Below are 18,812 nucleotides of genomic sequence, written 5' to 3'. Positions count from 1 at the left end.
TTTGAGGTTCAAAACAAGCTCTTACCCTGCAGAGAGGGAAGCCTCAGGATCCTATGGAGGCTTCCCTCTCTAGTCGGCAGCCCCCCATTGCAGAGCGCAACCCCCCTCCGAATCTGGGCCACGCAGCTTCCCTTCCGTATTAATGGCTGCGCTGTAGCCTTGCGAGCCCGCCTGCTCATGCGCAATAACTAGAAGCCCATGGCTTGGCTTACTGCGCATGTGCGGGCGGACTCAGTCGGCTATTGCGCGTTCATGCACAAGGAAGAGGAGCTGCACGGCCCCGATCTGATCAGCGACAATTCATTGTCTCTAATGTTCCAGCGGGCCACACTCAGCGACGGGGGACATTAGAAGAGAGAGGGAATCCTCAATAGGATTCTGAGGCTGCCCTCTCTTTGGGTAAGTATCTGGTTTTGTGTACCTGAGCTTTGGCTTGGGTACACTTTAAGAAAATTTAAAAACGTGCTGCCTGTACCTTTTTTTTTTTTTTTTTTTTTTTTTTTTTTGTAATGAGCAAAAGCACACATTTGTTTAATAATCGCCTTGCAAAATCACAATCGCTTACTGGGCTTGATATCACACCTTATCAAAGTTAGCATGCCTTATCAGAGTAGCATAGTGAGTGCTACGAACTTATACCTGCTAATTGGCAATGGCACTCGTCCTGCCCTGAGCCCCTGCGGGTTCGTAGCGCTCGCTATGCTACTCTGATAAGGCATGTTAACTTTGATAAGGTGTGATATTTGAGTTATAACGGTTTAGTGAATCAAGCCCTCTGATTGCATTTGCATTGTGTAGGGTGAACTAGGCCTTATGGTGGCCACTAATGATCCAATCTTTTTCATCCAATCTTACCATTTCTATGTAATATAAGGGAACTGCCTACATTAATCATTCAATATATTCACTCAATTTACCCTTAGATTTGGTAAGATTGGATGAAAAAGATTGGATCATTAGTGGCCACCATTAGGTCTATTGCACACTACATGTGATTCCGTTTTGCAATTTTGAATTAGTCCTGCATGCTGTGTTTTTTCTGCGTTTTTCTTAATGTGTTGATAGCATCCAGGAAAAATCGGAATCGCAAATCGGATTTGCAGTGTGCAAGAGGCCTAAAGGTGCGTACACACATGCGACTATAGTCGTTTGTAACGATCGTTCCCCGATCTTTACCAACGACGATCGTTACAAAAAACGAACCACCGACTATTAAGGCAAACGACGAACGAGCCAAATCGCTACAAAAGTAAGTTCTGTCTCGGCGGATTTTAACCAACGACGATCGTTTGCAAAAGTAGTACATCGTTGGAAACGGTCGTTCATACTAGGCTTGACATGCGCATTTCACTATTTCTCTGTGAAACTTCTCATTTTTATGCGCAGGCGCAATAGTTGCTTTACATGATGTAACGGTCGTTCTAACGATCAGATCGTTACACACCTTTTAAAACTATCTTTACATAGGTCGTTCTTTCATCAATTAAAAGTTTGTTCGTCGTTCTCAACGAACGATCGTTGTCGCATGTGTGTACGTAGCATCAGGCCCCTTATCCACCAGCAGTTGATAGGCAGTAAAAAGCCTCTCTTAGGCCTGGAACCCACTAGAAAGCGCAAAAAGCGATATCGCAATCGCTAGCAATTTGTGATAGCGTTTTGCAAACGATTTTGGGAGCAATTTCCCTGCTCCTATACAATTCATTAGAATGGAAACACTCCCAAAATGCTGCATGTCCTGAGATTTGAGATTGCTTAATCGCAATCACTGTAGTGGAATCTGTCCCATCCATTTACATTGGCAGAGCGTTTAGGGAAATCACTAGCAATTTAAAGCGCTCCCTAAACGCTTAAAAAAAACAACAACGCTCCAGTGGGTTCCAGGCTTGAGGCCTCTTTTCCACAGACAGTTGAACTGTGTGCTCAGTATGTAGTTGCCAGGCAGCAGTGAGCAGTCACCAGGCAGCAGCACACAGTTGTGAGAGTTTGAGAGGCATTTCACTGCCTATCAACTGCCGTGGAAAAGAGGCCAAACACTCACAACTGCTTGCTACTGCCTGGTAACTGCTCACTGCTGCCTGGTAACTGCCTGCTGAGCACACAGTTCAAATGCCCATGGAAATTAGCCCTCAATGAGATAATAATTTTGAGATAATGCAAATTTGATGTCAACTTTATGCATTTGGATTTGGACCAGTGGAATGCTGCAGTAGCTGGTGACTTTGACTGGTCCAGTTGCAAGCTGCATACATTTCCATAAAATTTGCATGGGCTCAGAAGTATTAGCATCTCAATGTCCATCTCTATTGATGAAATCTATTTCCAGGGCACAGGAGACAATAAGCAAACTTATTAAAGAACTCCTGAACTTCTTTGTTGCCTTAACCACTTGAGGACCTAGCCTTTACCCCCCCCCCCTTAAGGACCAGCGCTGTTTTTTCAGATCTGTGCTGGGTGGGCTCTACAGCCCCCAGCACAGATCAAATGACAGGCAGAGCGACCAGATCGCCCCCCTTTTTTCTCCCCTAGGAGAATGATGTGCTGGGGGGGGGGGGGGGGGGGTCTGATCGCTCCTGCATGCTGTGGGTGGCGGGGGGGGGGGGCACCTCAAAGCCCCCTCCACCGCAAGATTCCCCCCTCTTCTCCCTCCCTGCCCGAGAGATCGGAGGCTGCACAGGAATGGATCTGTCCTGTGCAGCCTCTAACAAGCTCCCCGCTGTCATGTGACAGCGATCCCCGGCCGCTGATTGGCCGGGGATCGCTGATCTACTACAACGCTGCTACTGTAGCAGCGTTGTAAAAATGTAAACAAAGCGGATTATTTCCGCTTGTGTTTACATTTAGCCTGTGAGCTGCGATCGGCAGCCCGCAGGCTATTCACGGAGCCCCCCGCCGTGAAATGACAGGAAACAGCCGCTCGCGCGAGCGGCTGTTTCCTGATTAATTAGCCTGCAGCCGGCGAAGCAGATCTGCGTCGCTGGTCCTGCAGCTACCACTTTGCCGACGTGCGTTATGAGTGCACGGTCGGCAAGTGGTTAATAGTTAGGTAGAGGTGTCTGGGGGCTCCAGGGTTTCGTGTCTTGGATGCTGTAGTTCTGCAACTGGGAACCTGTCACCAGGAAGTTCCAGTGTCCTGAGTGCCTCCGTATGCACTGGGCGTGTTCGAGTTAATGAATTACATGCGCAGTACACAGAAATGTGCGCATTCGAACTGGGTATGTACAAATTCACAAACTGCTCTTGCCCAGTAAACTAAAGCACTTTGTCACGAGGTTTCTATTACTGGGCATGCGCGATTCATGAACTTTCTCATTCCCAGTTCAAATGTGCTGGTTCACAGCCATGGGCACTTCCAGTCCAGGAGAAATGATGCTGAAACAGGGGACTATGGAGCCCATGGACACAGCCCAACTACAGATAGGCCTCTTTTCCATGGACTGTTGATAGGCAGTGAAATGCCTCTCAAACTCTCACAACTGCTCACTGCTGCCTGGTAACTGCTCACTGCTGCCTGGTAACTGCTTGTTGAGCACACAGTTTAACAGTCCGTAGAAAAGAGACCTATATCTTACCCAGAGGTACACACCTAGCCGCACACTCCGCTCCTCCAATGAACTTTGTCTGACTGCCCCCCGCATCACCCAATCCCATGCATGCCTCCAGGACTTCTCAAGAGCTGCTCCAACACTATGGAACAACCTTGCCCCATTAGGGATTCCCCCTCCTTTACCATCTTCAAGAAGGCTCTCAAACATCACCTTTTCACTCTGGCCTAGCCGCCCCCCCCCCCACACACACACACACACACACACACTACTGCTCTAAACCCAGGTAAGTGCATCACTGAATGAAGCAGAAAGAGGAAGTGCCACGCATGGCCATTGCAAGAGGCTCCTCCAGAGGGGTCATAGCACGACTTTGTTGCAAGTCGACTGGCTTAAAGGCATGCCCATGAGAGGTGCTCAGAGTCCCTTTAAACCATACCAGTTTCCTGGCAGTCCTGCTGATCTGTTTGGCTGCAGTAGTGCCTGAATAACACCAGAAACAAGCATGCAACTTGTCAGATCTGACAATGTCAGAAACACCTGATATGTTGCATGCTTGTTCAGGGTCTATGGCTTAAAGTATTAGGGTGGGAAAACACTAGACATTGCGTGAAAGGTTGCATGTTGCAGCATATGTGTTTGTGCGCTTGAAGTGTGCTTAAAGTGCGTATGCATTTCGCACATGCATTTTTCTTCCGTTTTGCTTGCATTTTAATGCTTTTGCATTTCCCACATAAAAATTGCATACGCGTTTTGTACTTTTTTTATGCTAATCACTAGGAAGTTTAAAGAAACACATACAAAACACACAAAAACGCATATGCGATTTTTATGTGTGAAACACACTAAAACGCTATACCTCTGCATTTTGGAAAAATATGCAAGTTCAGCGTTTTTAAAAATGCACATTGCAGAACGCAAACATATGCGTTTTTTCATGCGTCCCATTATCTTGCATGAATGTAGGTTAATGCTAGTGTTTCCCGCAACCTTAGCGTTTCTGCCTAGTGTGTTCCTACCCTGAGAGGCAGAGGATCAGCAGGATGCCAGGCAATTGGTATTGTTTAAAAGGAAATATGGCAGCCTCAATATCACTCTTGTTACAGTTGTCCTTTAAAAAGAACCAGAGACGAAGCACCCTCATGTATTTTATTACATTTATCAGCGGGAACATGACAGTAAACACCTACCCTGCTTTTAGTTGTATTCTTCTCAGTCTAATCTATCTGTTACCAACTGTGATAAGAATCCACCGACTATTCAGTCGAGGTGTGACCTGGAATCATTATAGCTGAGTCACTCTTCTGTGGAGTGTTTTCAAGCCCAAGCCTTCCCCTCTCCTGGCTTAGATCTTCTGCTTTGCATACTGAGAGCTGTTATGACATGGCAGGGGCTGCTGCTGCAGGAAAAATCTCTGTCTAACAGACAAGTGTGGCTGTGTGATCTGTGTGCTCTGTCTGTGCAGCCAGTCATCATTATTATCTACTGTATGCAGTTTCATTACTATGAGAGACACTTCCTACAGGCAGCCACAAAGCATACCAGAATATGAAGTTGAAAGCACACAGATGAAAGCCTACAGCAGCCCTGCTTGTCTATAGTCTCATATAGCCTAGACAGCACATCCAGAACACCTCATAACCTGGAAGCAGAAGGAATATGAGCCGGCGGCCATATTGGATATTTCCTGGAGCAATAATGCATAAAAAGCACTCAAAAAGGCACACCAGAGTGGCAAAATTATCAGGTAGAGCATTTATTCTTTACAAGCTATCAACTGATATGTTTATTTTGTGTGAATCGTTCATCTCTGGTTCCCTTTAAGAGAGGCCACAGTTGTTTCAACATCCTCCTCTCTGGTGTCTATGACTACTGTACCCAAACTGACCTCTATCCATGCCATCATATGCTTCTCAGTAATGGCAACAGACCTTAATAAAAGACCCTAAAGTACTGAGGAGAAGACGTTATAAAATGTTTTATTGTTGCCTGTGTAGACTTGCTCACTTCCTGTTACTGATGCCACCACAGGAAGTAAGGAAAATCTCCAAATTGGAAGCTAAGCATTGCTTTTAGGGCTACATTCACGGTGCACGTTGTAGTCCTTGTAACAGCAGCAATGTAACGGGATAAGATTTTTGCTTCAATTCTTCTTTAGGACTGGTACAGTATGTAGGAGGAACAGTGGGCCAGATTTATCAAAGCTTTACCGACAGTTTTTCCTTCTTAAACAGTTTTAACCAGCAGGGGGAACTGTTCTGCATGATAATAAGAAAATTCTTAAAGGAGAACTGTAGTGAGAGGTATATGGAGGCTGCCATATTTATTTCCTTTTAAGCAATACCAGTTGCCTGGCAGTCCTGCTGAGCTATCTGCCTGCAGTAGTACGAATCACACCAGAAACAAGCATGCAGCTAATCATGTCAGACCTGACAAAAATGACACAAACACCTGATCTGCTGCATGCTTGTTCAGGAGCTATGGCTAATAGTATTACAGGCAGAAGATCAGCAGGATAGCCAGGCAACTGGTATTGTTAATAGGAAATAAATATGGCAGCCTCCATATACCTCTCTCTACAGTTCTCCTTTAAAGGAAAGCAGAGACAATATTGAATAGAAGTTGTATACATACCTGGGGCTTCCTCCAGCTCCATGCGCACGAATCGCTCCCACACCGCCTTCTGTATCGTCAGTACCTGATCCCATAACTTACTCCAGTCGCGGCCAGTCTGCGCAAGAGTAGTGCGCTCTCTACGTATCTCTCCGGCAGGCGCCGGACAGTTGGACGATGGTTGGGTGGAAAAGTTGCTTGTGTGTATGAGCCTTTACCTCACTAGTACAGATTGTAGAGGAGAACACACACCTGGCACTGCTTATCTAAAAAAATGCTACATTTAGGCCTCCTTTTCACGGACTGTTGAGCTGTGTGCTCAGCAAGCAGTTACTAGGCAGCAGTGAGCAGTTATCATCCAGCAACAGGCAGTTACTAGGCAGCAGTGAGCAGTTATCATGCAGCAAGAAGCAGTTACTAGGCAGTAATGAGCAGTTGAGAGAGTTTGAGAGGCATTTCACTGCCTACAAACAGTCCGTGGAAAGGAGGCCTTATTCTGCAGTTGCATAAAATAGTGTGTAGCTGAAAGGGTCGGGGTATTCCTTAGGCCTCATTTCCATGGGCAGTTGAACTGTGTGCTCAACAAGCAGTTAAAAGGCAGCAGTGAGCAGTTACCAGGCGGCAGCGAGCAGTTACCAAGCAGCAGCAAGCAGTTGTGAGAGTTTGAGAGGCAGTTCACTGCCTAAGGCCTCTTTTCCACGGGCAGTTAATAGGCAGTGAAATGCTTCTCCAACTCTCACAACTGCTTGCTGTTGCCTGGTAACTGCTTGCTGAGCACACAGTTCAACTGCCCGTGGAAGAGAGGTTTAAGGCCTCTTTTCCACGGATTGATAGGGAGTGAAATGCCTCTCAAACTCTCACAACAGCTAACTGCTGCCTGGTAACTGCTTGTTGCTGCCTGGTAACTGCTGGCTGAGCACACACACACACGCACGCACGCACGCACACACACCTCAACAGTCTGTGTAAAAAAGAGGCCTTAGGAATACCCAGAAAGCTCATAGTGATCCAGAGGGCAAAAGTACATTTGACATTACTGAAAGCCATGGCTGGATTTACCATAAGGAACTGTAGGCAAGTGCCTACAGGCATCTGATGATGCCTGTAGGCAAGTGCCTACAGGCATCTGATGATGGAGAGGCGGCTCACTCCCTTCCCTCCTTCCCTATGCAGAGTTCTGAGCAAAGTGCAAAGCAGAGGTTACACACACAGCTTTCGGCATTCCACTGAAGAGATCTCTCTTCAGTTGGGGGCACCATTAGCTACCTAATACTTGGCGCCACCTCTAGCTACTGAGGTTACCTAATACTAAAGGGCACCTGTAATGGGCAAAGGAAGTAAAGGAGAAGTGAAGCTACTTATGCCGGGCAAAGAAAGTACGGGAGAAGGGACAGCTAGAACACTTGCGGTGCAGTTTGGCGGGGGTTTGTAGGTCCATGGAGTAGGCCTGAAAGATAAATCGAATTTAAACCAAAATCGTGATCACCAAGATCACAATTTCAGTATCTTCAAAGCAGCAATTATTGCGATCACGTCATTTCCACATGGGGAAGTTTGAAGAAGTGGCTTCAAACTTCCCCAAAGTCCTGGCGCGTGTGGCCCGCAGCGTTGGACATACCTTCCGCACGAGGACATACCTTCCGCACAGCGTTGGACATACCTTCCGCAACGCTGTTCGTCCTCTATCACCGTCTGCCGGCTCTTGTGCTTGGCAAAACTTCAGGTTCCTGTATGTCACATGACATACAGGAAGTATTCCGTGCATTAGAGCCTGCAGGAGGCGACGTGGATAGACGGGCATCGCTGGATTCGTGCTTGAAGCTATGTCCAGAACTGATGCAGCTTGGGGGACAGAAGAGGCACAGAGAGGGCATAGAGACAGAGCGGGCACAAAGAGACTCAGAGGGGACACAGAGAAAAACAGATCGGGAACAGAGACACAAAGGGGGCAAGAGAGAGATCCAGAGGAGGTATAAAGAGGCAAAGGGGGCACAAAGAGACAGGGGGACAGAGGGGAAACAAACAGGCACAGAGGGGGAACCAAGCTTGATTTAAAAGAAATCATGAATTAAATCGAAATTGCAATTTCAGACAGAAATCGCTCAATTCAATTTTTTCCTAAAATTGTTCAGGCCTACCATGGAGGATGAAGTCTAAGGTGCTAGGACATCTGTGCCTATAGGCTCCTGTGAGGTAAAGCTGGGCCTGCTGAAAGCAGGAATCCAATATACTAGTATGATGAAGGGAGGAGAGCAATGGTTGCAGGGCACTGAAGTGAGCCTCACCCAGCTTTTATTGGTTCTCCTCTGTACATGGGGTATCATTCATAAAGCATTTCCGCATGCGGAAATGCTTAACACCGGTGACTTTCCCGACCACTCAGCATAAGCCCCATTCATAAAGGCTCTTTCCGCATGAAAAGGTGACAGAGCGATACATTTCCGCCTTGTGCGGAGTTTTTCTAGATTAATCTAGAAAAAGTAACAAACACATCCATTCATAAAGATTAGAGCAAGCGGTATCCGGAAGGAAAATACCGCTTGCTCGACAGTAGCGATAGGCGGGCGGCATACATATAAATGAATGGGAGGGACCTCCCAAGCAGCATCAGACAGAGCAGCGCAGGGAGGGAATCGGGCAGCTTTTAAGTTTCCGCATGTCTTCCGCCACGCTGCCGCCAGCTTCCTCCAGAAAACCTCCGCACTTCTTCCGCAACAGGCAGACTTCTTTATGAATGGCCACCCAGAAGTCTTAATTACCGGTTGCGGAGAAGAACGGTGTTTTCCCGCACTACCGACAGCCTGTTTATGAATGATACCCTTTGATTGCTGTTGGTCTTTACACCTAGAGCATGCTTATCAATTTAGACTAGAGTATTCTTTATCGAGAACTACAGAGTGTGTCCCCTTGTAGTGTGGGTTGACTGTTTCTTTCTCCAAAGCTAATAAAGATTGACAATGAACTGCTAATTTTTCTTGCATGCAAATGTAATGTAAGTTGTATTTAGTTTGGAGTTGGACAATGTATTTTCTAGTGATTTTGATTGGTCAAGTTCAAAGCTGCATAGGAAATTTGCATAAAATTTGTATGCAAATGGAAATTAGTAACATCCCATTGATTAACCATTTCTATTCATGAGCCTGCTGATGGGTGTGAGGGCTCATTTCCCCAGGCAGTTGATAGGCAGTGAGAGTCTCTCAAAGGCCTCTTTTCCATGGACTGTTAGGCAGTGAAATGCCTCTCAAACTCTCACTGCTGCCTGGTAACTGCTCACTGCTGCCTGTTTTCTGCTCACTGCTGCCTGGTGGCTTAATAGTGTAATGGTTAAGGGCTCTGCCTCTGACACAGGTGACCTGGGTTCGAATCTCGGCTCTGCCTGTTCAGTAAGCCAGCACCTATTCAGTAGGAGACCTTGGGCAAGTCTCCCTAACACTGCTACTGCCTATAGAGCGTGTCCTAGTGGCTGCAGCTCTGGCGCTTTGAGTCCGTCGCGATATAAATGTTCTGTGTTTGTTTGTTTGGAAACTGCTTGCTGAGCACACAGCTCAACAGTCCGTGGAAAAGAGGCAAAACTCTCACAACTGCTTGCTACCTGTTAACTGCTCACTGATGTCTGGTAAATGCTTGCTGCTGTCTGTTAACTGCTTCCTGCTGCCTGGTAACTGCTTGCTGAGCACACAGTTCAACTGTATATGGAAAAGAGGCCTTATTCTGAGCCTCTGTAATGAATTATAGTGGAGGTTTATCCATACCGCTCGCTTGATTCCAGCTTTCTATTGCTGGTTAGGAAAATGAATGCTATGATTTCACCGTTAACCTTGGACAACAGCATTGTGATCTAGGCCAGTTTGGGTGATGGTTGGAGCTTCATGTGTTTTTTCTATACTTGCTGTCTGAGTTTGAACTCAATGACAGGCAAAGAGCAGTAAGGGAATATTTAGTAACTCCGTTATGGCTATCCCCATCAACAAACATATAAAGGTGATCGCTCAGCAGGCCACTGCGATAAGCCGTAGGAAAGCTTGATATCTCCTTGTAGGTGTATGCTCCTTGAGGAGTGACCTTTGGTCTGTCCCGAGTCCTCCTTCCCTGCCTGCATCACATAAAACAAACAAGCATCATGTGATGCAGAGCAACTAGTAAATAATACTAAATATTGCTGTGTTATTAGTGGCATTGGCTATATATATATATATATATATATATATATATATATATATCTATGATATGAAAATACTTCTGAGTTTATGTAAATTGGGTACTTATCCGTTAGCCGGGCGCATCCTCTAGGTGGCGACAAAACTCCACCAGAGTTGCATCTTTCCCTATTATCCATGTCGGCCTGGAGGAGGAATAGTAATTAGCGCCACCTGCCGGATGCGCCCGGCTAACGGATAAGTACCGTAAATTGTTATGCAAATATATGCTGCTTGAAAAGGGACCAATCACTTTAAACCTGGGTGGTTGTGGTGTAGTGGTTAGGGCCCTTGCTTTGTAGGACTGGGTCCCTGGTTCTAATCCCAGCCAGAGCACTATCTGCATGGAGTTTGTATGTTCTGCCTGTGTCTGCGTGGGTTTCCTCTGGGCACTCCGGTTTCGTCCCGCATCCCAAAAACATACAGATAAGTTAATTGGCTTTCACCTAGAATTGACCCTAGACTACAATACACTACATGATACATACATAGACATATGACTATGGTAGGAATTAGTCTATAAGCCCCTCTGAGGGATAGTTAAGTGACAAGACAATATACTCTGTACAGCGCTGCAGAAGATGTCGGCGCTATTAAATACTAAATAATAATATATAAAGATGCACTTTTCTGCACATTAGAGCACATTATGGTACACATTAGTGTACTTTATAGAAGAAATTACAGTCCTGTAAGCTAGATCAGAGTTTTCTTTGCTAAATGTTGAGCTGTCTACCCTAGTGTATAAGTTTAATACGCTGCTATAGATTGTACCCGGTGACCATGAGTCTGCTGTAAGTGCTCCCAAGTAATGAAGGAGATGGCCTACATCAGTGGGACGGCAGTTTAGGGTTAATGTATATGGGCTTTCGGCTAGAGGGTATGTTTAGGGCAGCATCAGTCAATATCCCGTCTTTATGAGTGAGTTGGAAAGTAGGTCAACCTAATCTCAACCTGAACTTGACCTGCAGGCAAACTGATCTTAATTATTCAGTGCAACAGACAACTTTGTTGAGCCTTGATTCTTCACTTCATGGGCCTCAAGACTCCAGAACACACCTTGCTTCCCTGTTTCGGCTGAATCATGTCTGTAGACTTCAGTATGTGTAACGTTGAAGGAAGGCTGGTGTAGGAACTTTAATCAGAGGCTGCTGTTAGGAGTATCCTGCTTAGTACCTCTGAAGTTTACTGAAGCAGTGTGTGGTAGAAATGTATCCATCTCTGATTAGATTCAGGTTGGGGAAAGATCTGTTTTTGCCACATCGATTGGCAATTTGTCAGTGCGTGGCTAGCTTAAGGCCTCTTTTTCCACGAGCAGCTGAAGGTGGTGAATGCAGCACCTGTCAGCTGCTCCCTTCCCCGTCCAGGCGCTTGCTAGTGCTTGGCATGGGTGATGGACAGGCGTGTTTCCCCCCCCCCCATGAAGTTGCACCTGAGCACAGCAACATGAGATTGGGCTTACGCTGTGTAACGCGTTCTGTGTTACCTAACCCTACCAATTGGCTGTATGTATTTGCTTGTGGCTAGTAGCCGGGAGGATAAACTGACGAGCACACAGTTCAGCCTTCCATGGAAAGAGGCCTTGGTATAGACAGAGGTTTGAGCTCAGGTTGCTTTCTAACATCAGCCTGAGCTGGGCCTGAAGAACAAGGTCTGTGTACAACCCTCTCAGCATGCTGTGCACATCCCATATCCCAAAAACATACAGAGAAGTTATTTGGTTTCCCCTATAATTGACCCTAGCCTATGTTGGACATATGACTATGGAAGTGATTAGACTGTGAGACCCTCTGAGGGATAGTTTGTGACAAGACTATATTCTGTACTTTGTAAAGTGCTTTAGGCCTCCTCTCTGAGGAAGCGATAATAAAAACGAACAAGGCTGCGCTGCCCGCTTAATCCAATTACAATACACAGTTCCAATATCTCAAATACTTCTCCTCAATATTTCATAAGGTTTATCAATCCAGGGCCACACTCATCAAGCAGAGTCCCAAGCAATAACACTTAGAGTCTCATGCAATAGCATGCAGAGCTTACTGCAGCCAATTTCAGTAAAGTTAGTGGTGGGATCGCTGTATCAGGGTTCCAGGTGTCAGAATATATCAAGTAGTTGAACTGCGCTCTCCACCTTCCTATAAATTAATAAACAGCACATAGCGTGACTCCATAAACATAGAATATGCCACATACAGTCAATCACCACTGTGATAAATGTGCTCGTGTTGCACTTGTGCATCCACTCCCAGTTTAGATTGCGCTCACCAGATTGCAGCCACCTCAAAGCCAGGTGGGTCTAGCATATGTTTCACAACCAAGCTCCAGACACTTTTAAAATCTTCACTTCTCTGTTTAATACCGCTTCATTCTTCTCCGGAATCATAAAAGTTTAAAACACATAAAATACATCATAGTGTAAACTGTTTAAGAATATAGTAGCCCACGCAATGAATGCGGTATTAAACAGAGAAGTGAAGATTTTAAAAGTGTCTGGAGCTTGGTTGTGAAACATATGCTAGACCCACCTGGCTTTGAGGTGGCTGCAATCTGGTGAGCGCAATCTAAATTGGGAGTGGATGCACATTTATGACAGTGGTGATTGACTGTATGTGGCATATTCTATGTTTATGGAGTCATGTTATGTGCTATCTGTTTATTAATTTATAGGAAGGTGGAGAGCGCAGTTCAACTACTTGATATCTCTGAGGAAGCGGGTTTCACGCTATTAGACCTATTACCCCCTTGGCTTAACTCTGTGTGTATATTCTGTCAATAAATGTCACTGGAAGTAGATGCAGCTGGTGCCCAGCACTGTTTTATTCTACTATTCCTGATTGCAAGTTGTCTGGCTAGTGCACACTACATTTCCAGGGGGCAGATTGCTGGTGGCTGGCCGGCATAGAGTGCCAGCTGAATCTTTTTTCTATTTTGTATCGATAATAATAATTGTATTGTGTGATATGCAAGGACATCAGAAGGTGTGTAGACTGCACTGTCTGCTGTTCCCACTTGTAGGTTGTGCAGTAGTGCTGCATGCATTTTTCCCCGCATAGATGGTACATTCAGTGCGGGCACAGGGCCCAAATCTGTGCAACTGAATTTAAAGTGCAGGTGACCTACAGTCAACCTGCTTTGAAGGGAAGTCATCCACTTACCGTACTCTTGCTCTTACTTTATTAATTCTGTTTTAGAAAGCTCCATACACCTGACGGGTGCCTGAGCAAAGACAGACTTTCTGTTTCCTCTGCTTCCTGGCTGGACTTTTGTTTCATATTCTGATACTGAGCTCAAAACACTCTGTTACCAGACTCCTGATTTTCATCGGCAAATTATTTCATTTAATACGGGCCACTCCTGTTCAGATAGGATTGTACCAAGAAAACATTTTGTAAAACACTATCACATTTATTAACAATTTATTATCATATTATCACACTATTACGTTTATTAACAATTGTGATATTATCCTAAAATCGATGAATGAATTGCTACTTTTTTATTTTTTTCATTTAAATTGTCAGCACATCATTTTCTTAAGCTATTGAGTGATCACTCAATAGCTTAAGAAAATGATGCGCTGCCATAGTCCTATTGCCACTTTAGATTCCTTTTACAATACTTCTAAAAATTAATCTCCTAAAAGATTGCTGTAGAAGTCTGTCCGTGTGTGACTGACTTAAAGGGAACCTGAAGTAAGAGGGATATGGAGGTTGACATATTTTTAATTTTAAACAGTACCAGTTGCTTGGCTTTACTGCTGATCCTCTGCCTCCAACACTTTTAACCATAGACAAGGATGCAGATCGGATATTTCTGACAAAAACCTGACAAGATTAGCTGCATGCTTGTTAAAGGTGTGTGATTTAGACAGTCCAGAATGATCTGCAGCACTACCAGGCAACCAGAATTGTTTAAAAGTAAATAAATATGGCAACCTCCATATACCTCTCAAGTCAGGTTCCTTTGAAGTCCTGGCACTTTGCATCCATTGCTTTCCAGGGGATCCTACCTGCTCTGATCATGTATAATGCCTGCCCTGATGCTGAACTGTTTTCTGCCCACTCTGTCATGCGTGACATATCAGAACAACGTTGCTGTATCTGTGTCCAGGCAGCTGGTATTGGGCAATCGCTTGCAAACAAGCAACCAAATGCATTTCGGATCATTCAGTGGACTAAAATGAATCATGTACTTTTTAACAGGGTAATTTTCCACTGCAAATCACCTTCACAAATGCATTGCAATCACAATTTTTTTTATTTACATGAAAGCTTTTTTGTGTGAGTGTTTTGGTGCAGTTTTCATGAGATTGTTCATTTTCGCGGTTGTGTTCATAGGATTTTTTTAGTAAAATAAACAAACAGGGAAGTCATAAGTAAAGGGCATAGCACTGCATTTGGTACGCAACTTTCTTGCACTCCAATTGACTTTATCCAAAGCGCAAAAACTCGAAGAATGAAGAAGGCCAAAGCTGTACTCGGGCCTAAATCGGATCCCATTAATGGAATTATATACAGTATGTTAGCGGTGTTTTAACGTTTGGCAAATGGGAAACGATTCGTAAAAGGCAGCAAAGTATGTAGAGCGGGAAACGATTTGTTCTGGGTTTTTCGGGGTCATTTTATGTACTTACAGTGTAGCTTTACACGTCTTTTAAATGAATGTGTGTCTGTTCAGCTTTTGAACCAGTATCGTCCTGTGCTCCTTACTGTATGCTAGTCTGTTCCTCTTTCAGTGCATAGGGTGAATGCTGGCTTTGAAATGAAAGGCGATTTTGATGTATGCACACATGGGGGTGGGATACAAGATACAATACATACATACGTACAGCCGGCTGTTTAGCAGCATGTCTTTGTACTGTAGTCTCCTAACTGATCTGACTTGTAGTAGAGAGAAGTTAAGATGGCAGTATGCCATAAAAGAGACCCTGCATGGTGTTATTTTAATGATATTCTTGCTCCCTTGAGTTAGATAGGAATGCATGCAAAATGTAAACAGTGTTGGAGAGGAAGAAAAAATAAGTGTGGCTTTACATTCACGCCAGAGATATGAAGAAGAAAGAATAGAAGTACAGCTTTACATTCACGCCAAAGATAGGAGTGATTTGTGCTTTGGCTGATAAGAGACAGAAATACCGTACAGACCAGTTTTTAAATAAACATACACATAATAAAAGTGGAAGTCTGTGAATGCATATTTTACTAATTCGCTGCAAGACTATATAATCGGCATGGAACAAAGTCATTTCTGCATGTACATAAACTTGGTAAAGAATTGCTTGACCTACTCTGAGGAGGATGGGTGGGGAGGGAGCACAAGAGGGAATTCTGGGAGGGCAGGGAGCACAAGAGGGCACTCTGGGAGGGAGCACAAGAGGGCACTCTGGGAGGGAGCACAAGAGGGCACTCTGGGAGGGAGCACAAGAGGGCACTCTGGGAGGGAGCACAAGAGGGCACTCTGGGAGGGAGCACAAGAGGGCACTCTGGGAGGGAGCACAAGAGGGCACTCTGGGAGGGAGCACAAGAGGGCACTCTGGGAGGGAGCACAAGAGGGCACTCTGGGAGGGAGCACAAGAGGGCACTCTGGGAGGGAGCACAAGAGGGCACTCTGGGAGGGAGTACAAGAGGGCACTCTGGGAGGGAGCACAAGAGGGCACTCTAGGAATAGACAGTTTTAATCCTTTCCAATGGTCCAGTATAGGCCCAATGTTGGACATACTGTAGTCCTACATACCATGTTTCCCTAAAACATCCCCCGAAAATAAGCCCTAATTGAAATTTAGAACGTGCTTGAAATATAAGCCCTAGCGGCACTTATTTATCCATGTCTTCCACTATTCCCCATGTGTCCCCGTGTCTTCCGCTGTCCCGTGTCCTCCTACCGCTACATCCTCCTCTTTGCTGCACTGTCCATATGTCCTCCACCAGCTCCATGCCGTGCTGTGTCCCTAGCGCAGCTTCAGACTATAGGGGAGAAGTACGGCAACTCATGTTTCTATTGGAGACAACGGCCTCGCGGACGGGACCATGGCTCTGTTAATGGGCCAATCGCTGCCCTCTCGCTGCTACTCAGACACATGGGGACACATGAAAGATAGCAGAGGACATAGGGGGACATGGGACACAGGAGGATAGGGGACAGAGGGGGACATCATAAGGGCACAGGGACAGGTGGATCCAGCAGAGGAAGAGGCGGCACAGTGAGGAAAGCAAGAGGAATATATCTAAAAATAAGCCCAAGCACATTGTTTGGTGTAAAAATGAATAGAAGACACTGTCTTATTTTTAGGGGAAAAATGTTAGGAAAACATGGCTGCCGCTAGGGGCGATGTTGCCATATGAATCCGTCACATTGTCAGTCTCTTTTACATGAAAGTGTTGGACTTCACTGCTTGCCCCCTGCTCTGCCGCTGCGCCACGTAATTCAAATATTACATGGGTGCATTTGGGCTCGCTGCTAGGGGCGCCTTTGCCATTATGTTATCCTATAACGTAACCCATTCTCCTGTTATCCTATAACCCATTGTTCAGTCAAGTTTTTGAAGTTGCTATAGGAAGATTTTTAATTATAAATGTTTGGGAAGAACCTTCATATTTTTTTAATTATTTTAATAATTACGATAAGTGGTCCGGTTTTAACTTGTTCCAGGAGAGCTTTACAATCATGCTGACCTGGTATAGAATCATACCTAAATAAGACACCGAACTTTCTGCATATATTAATTCCTAAATACTTGATATAGGAGTTTGTATATGTTAGTTGATATGCTGACTGAATCGTATGAAGGATTTCCTGTGAGCAGCCTAAATTTAGAACAGTAGTTTTGGTGTTGTTAATTTTAAAGTTAGAGTACATACTAAACTCATTCATAATTCTATCCTAGGCCTTTAAATAAACAATAGGGGTGGTTAGGGTCAGGAGGAGGTCAGAACTGATGCCTTTTAATGGTTTCCACGGATCCATTTTTCATCCGTGCAAGTGTGAGCCGGGCCCTACAGAAACCAAATGGAGGAATGATACTACAATAAGTTATTCAAGTGTTGTTACTTTATTACTGCAAGGAAGACCAGCAGTTCCTGAGTCTGAAATGTGTTGCTTGTGTTACATAATCTCAGTAAAGATAAATATCAGATGATTCAATAAAAGCCTGGGAGGCTGGGAAAGAGGAAAACTAAGTTAAAATTCATGAGCGATGCTATCTGTGCCTTTTGTTTGCAAAAAGAGAAAATTATGAAGCAGCATGTCCATTGCTATGGATACAAAGCTACTCTGTAAACCAGAGAGTTCTGACTTGGTTTGCCTAAAACCCAGATTAAGGCTTGGAGTCATTTTCCAACTCATTGCTCAATTACAGCAGCCATCCAACATTTTCACATTTTTCATTGTTTTCCACTTACAGCAGTGATTATGCACTTGTGGCATATCAAAATATAAGAGTGGAAAATCCAGAACACCCCAACAGATAGCATGATCCTCCAGGCTGCATTGTAGGACAGCGTACCAATCACATACCACACACATCTCACTAATTATAAATGCGAAAGTTTGGATGTTTGTTACTCGACCACGCTACAATATCTGAACGGATGTGAATGAAATTTGGCACACACGTAGTACATTACCTGGAATAACATATAGGATACTTTTTATCCCCATAACCAAAAAGTGGGTGGAGACAAACACAAATTTTACTGGGAAAATGTAGACTGCAGCCATTCTTACACTGTTAATGGCAGGGTTCTCAAACTTTGCATAGTTGGTCACTGGGTGACTGGGATTAATATTCAGAAAAGTGGGTGAAGCCTACAAAAGCCAATCAAAATCCACCTATTGATTTTCAAGGGCAATTTTAATTGCTGCCATTCTTGCACTGTTAATGGCACAAAGCCTCAAACCTTTGGTCATTGGGTGACTGGGGTTCAAATTCAGAAAAGGGGTGGAGACACAAACAGCCAATCAGATTTGTTTCATTTCAATGCAAATTATTGATGCCAAAGACTGCAAAGCTCACAAACTAGGTCATTGAGTAATTGTGTGTTAGGGTTAGAAAAAGTGGGCGGAGCCAACACCACCCAAATACATACCTGGGGAACGCCAGGCCATTAGCTAGTAGGTATATAGATTAATGAAAAAGCTGGAGGATGCAATATCCATAGACAGCCGTGATTATGCACTTGTGGAGAATCTTGTCCACTACACCCCAATAGATAGCATTGCCCTCTGGGGAGAAGTTCAGGACATAGTACCAAACACATACCAAATATATAGGAATATAGACTAAAATCTGCAGGATGCAGTATCCACGCAAGCTATTTATTGTGACTGACTACTGTGGACACAGGTGACATGTTTCAGTCCCTCGGGCTGGTTTTCCACCTGGCATTAGCGCTGTGTTGCCCCGCCCCTGACGCATCTTGCCACAACGCACAAAATGTCAAACATATGATTTTGTGGCAGAGTG

General features: G+C 44.8%; 1 protein-coding gene across 3 annotated transcripts in view; it reads left to right on the top strand.

Moving 5' to 3' along the window:
* JAZF1 (JAZF zinc finger 1) overlaps window positions 1-18,812 on the top strand; it is a 417,486-nt gene that overhangs the window by 14,076 nt on the left and 384,598 nt on the right. The window contains exon 1 of one of the 3 annotated variants that reach the window (XM_068236063.1): window positions 4,997-5,289. The exons of the other annotated variants lie outside the window; for them this stretch is intronic. Coding sequence (XP_068092164.1) covers window positions 5,202-5,289 — 88 coding nt within the window. The 5' untranslated portion in view covers window positions 4,997-5,201. Of the gene's footprint in view, window positions 1-4,996; window positions 5,290-18,812 lie in introns of those variants that run through there. 3 annotated transcript variants of the gene reach the window in all.

The sequence above is a fragment of the Hyperolius riggenbachi genome, chromosome 5 (assembly GCF_040937935.1).
Source record: "Hyperolius riggenbachi isolate aHypRig1 chromosome 5, aHypRig1.pri, whole genome shotgun sequence".
Taxonomy (NCBI): Eukaryota; Metazoa; Chordata; class Amphibia; order Anura; family Hyperoliidae; genus Hyperolius; species Hyperolius riggenbachi.
Note: the sequence above shows the minus strand (reverse complement) of the source record. Positions and strands in the feature narration are given on the sequence as shown.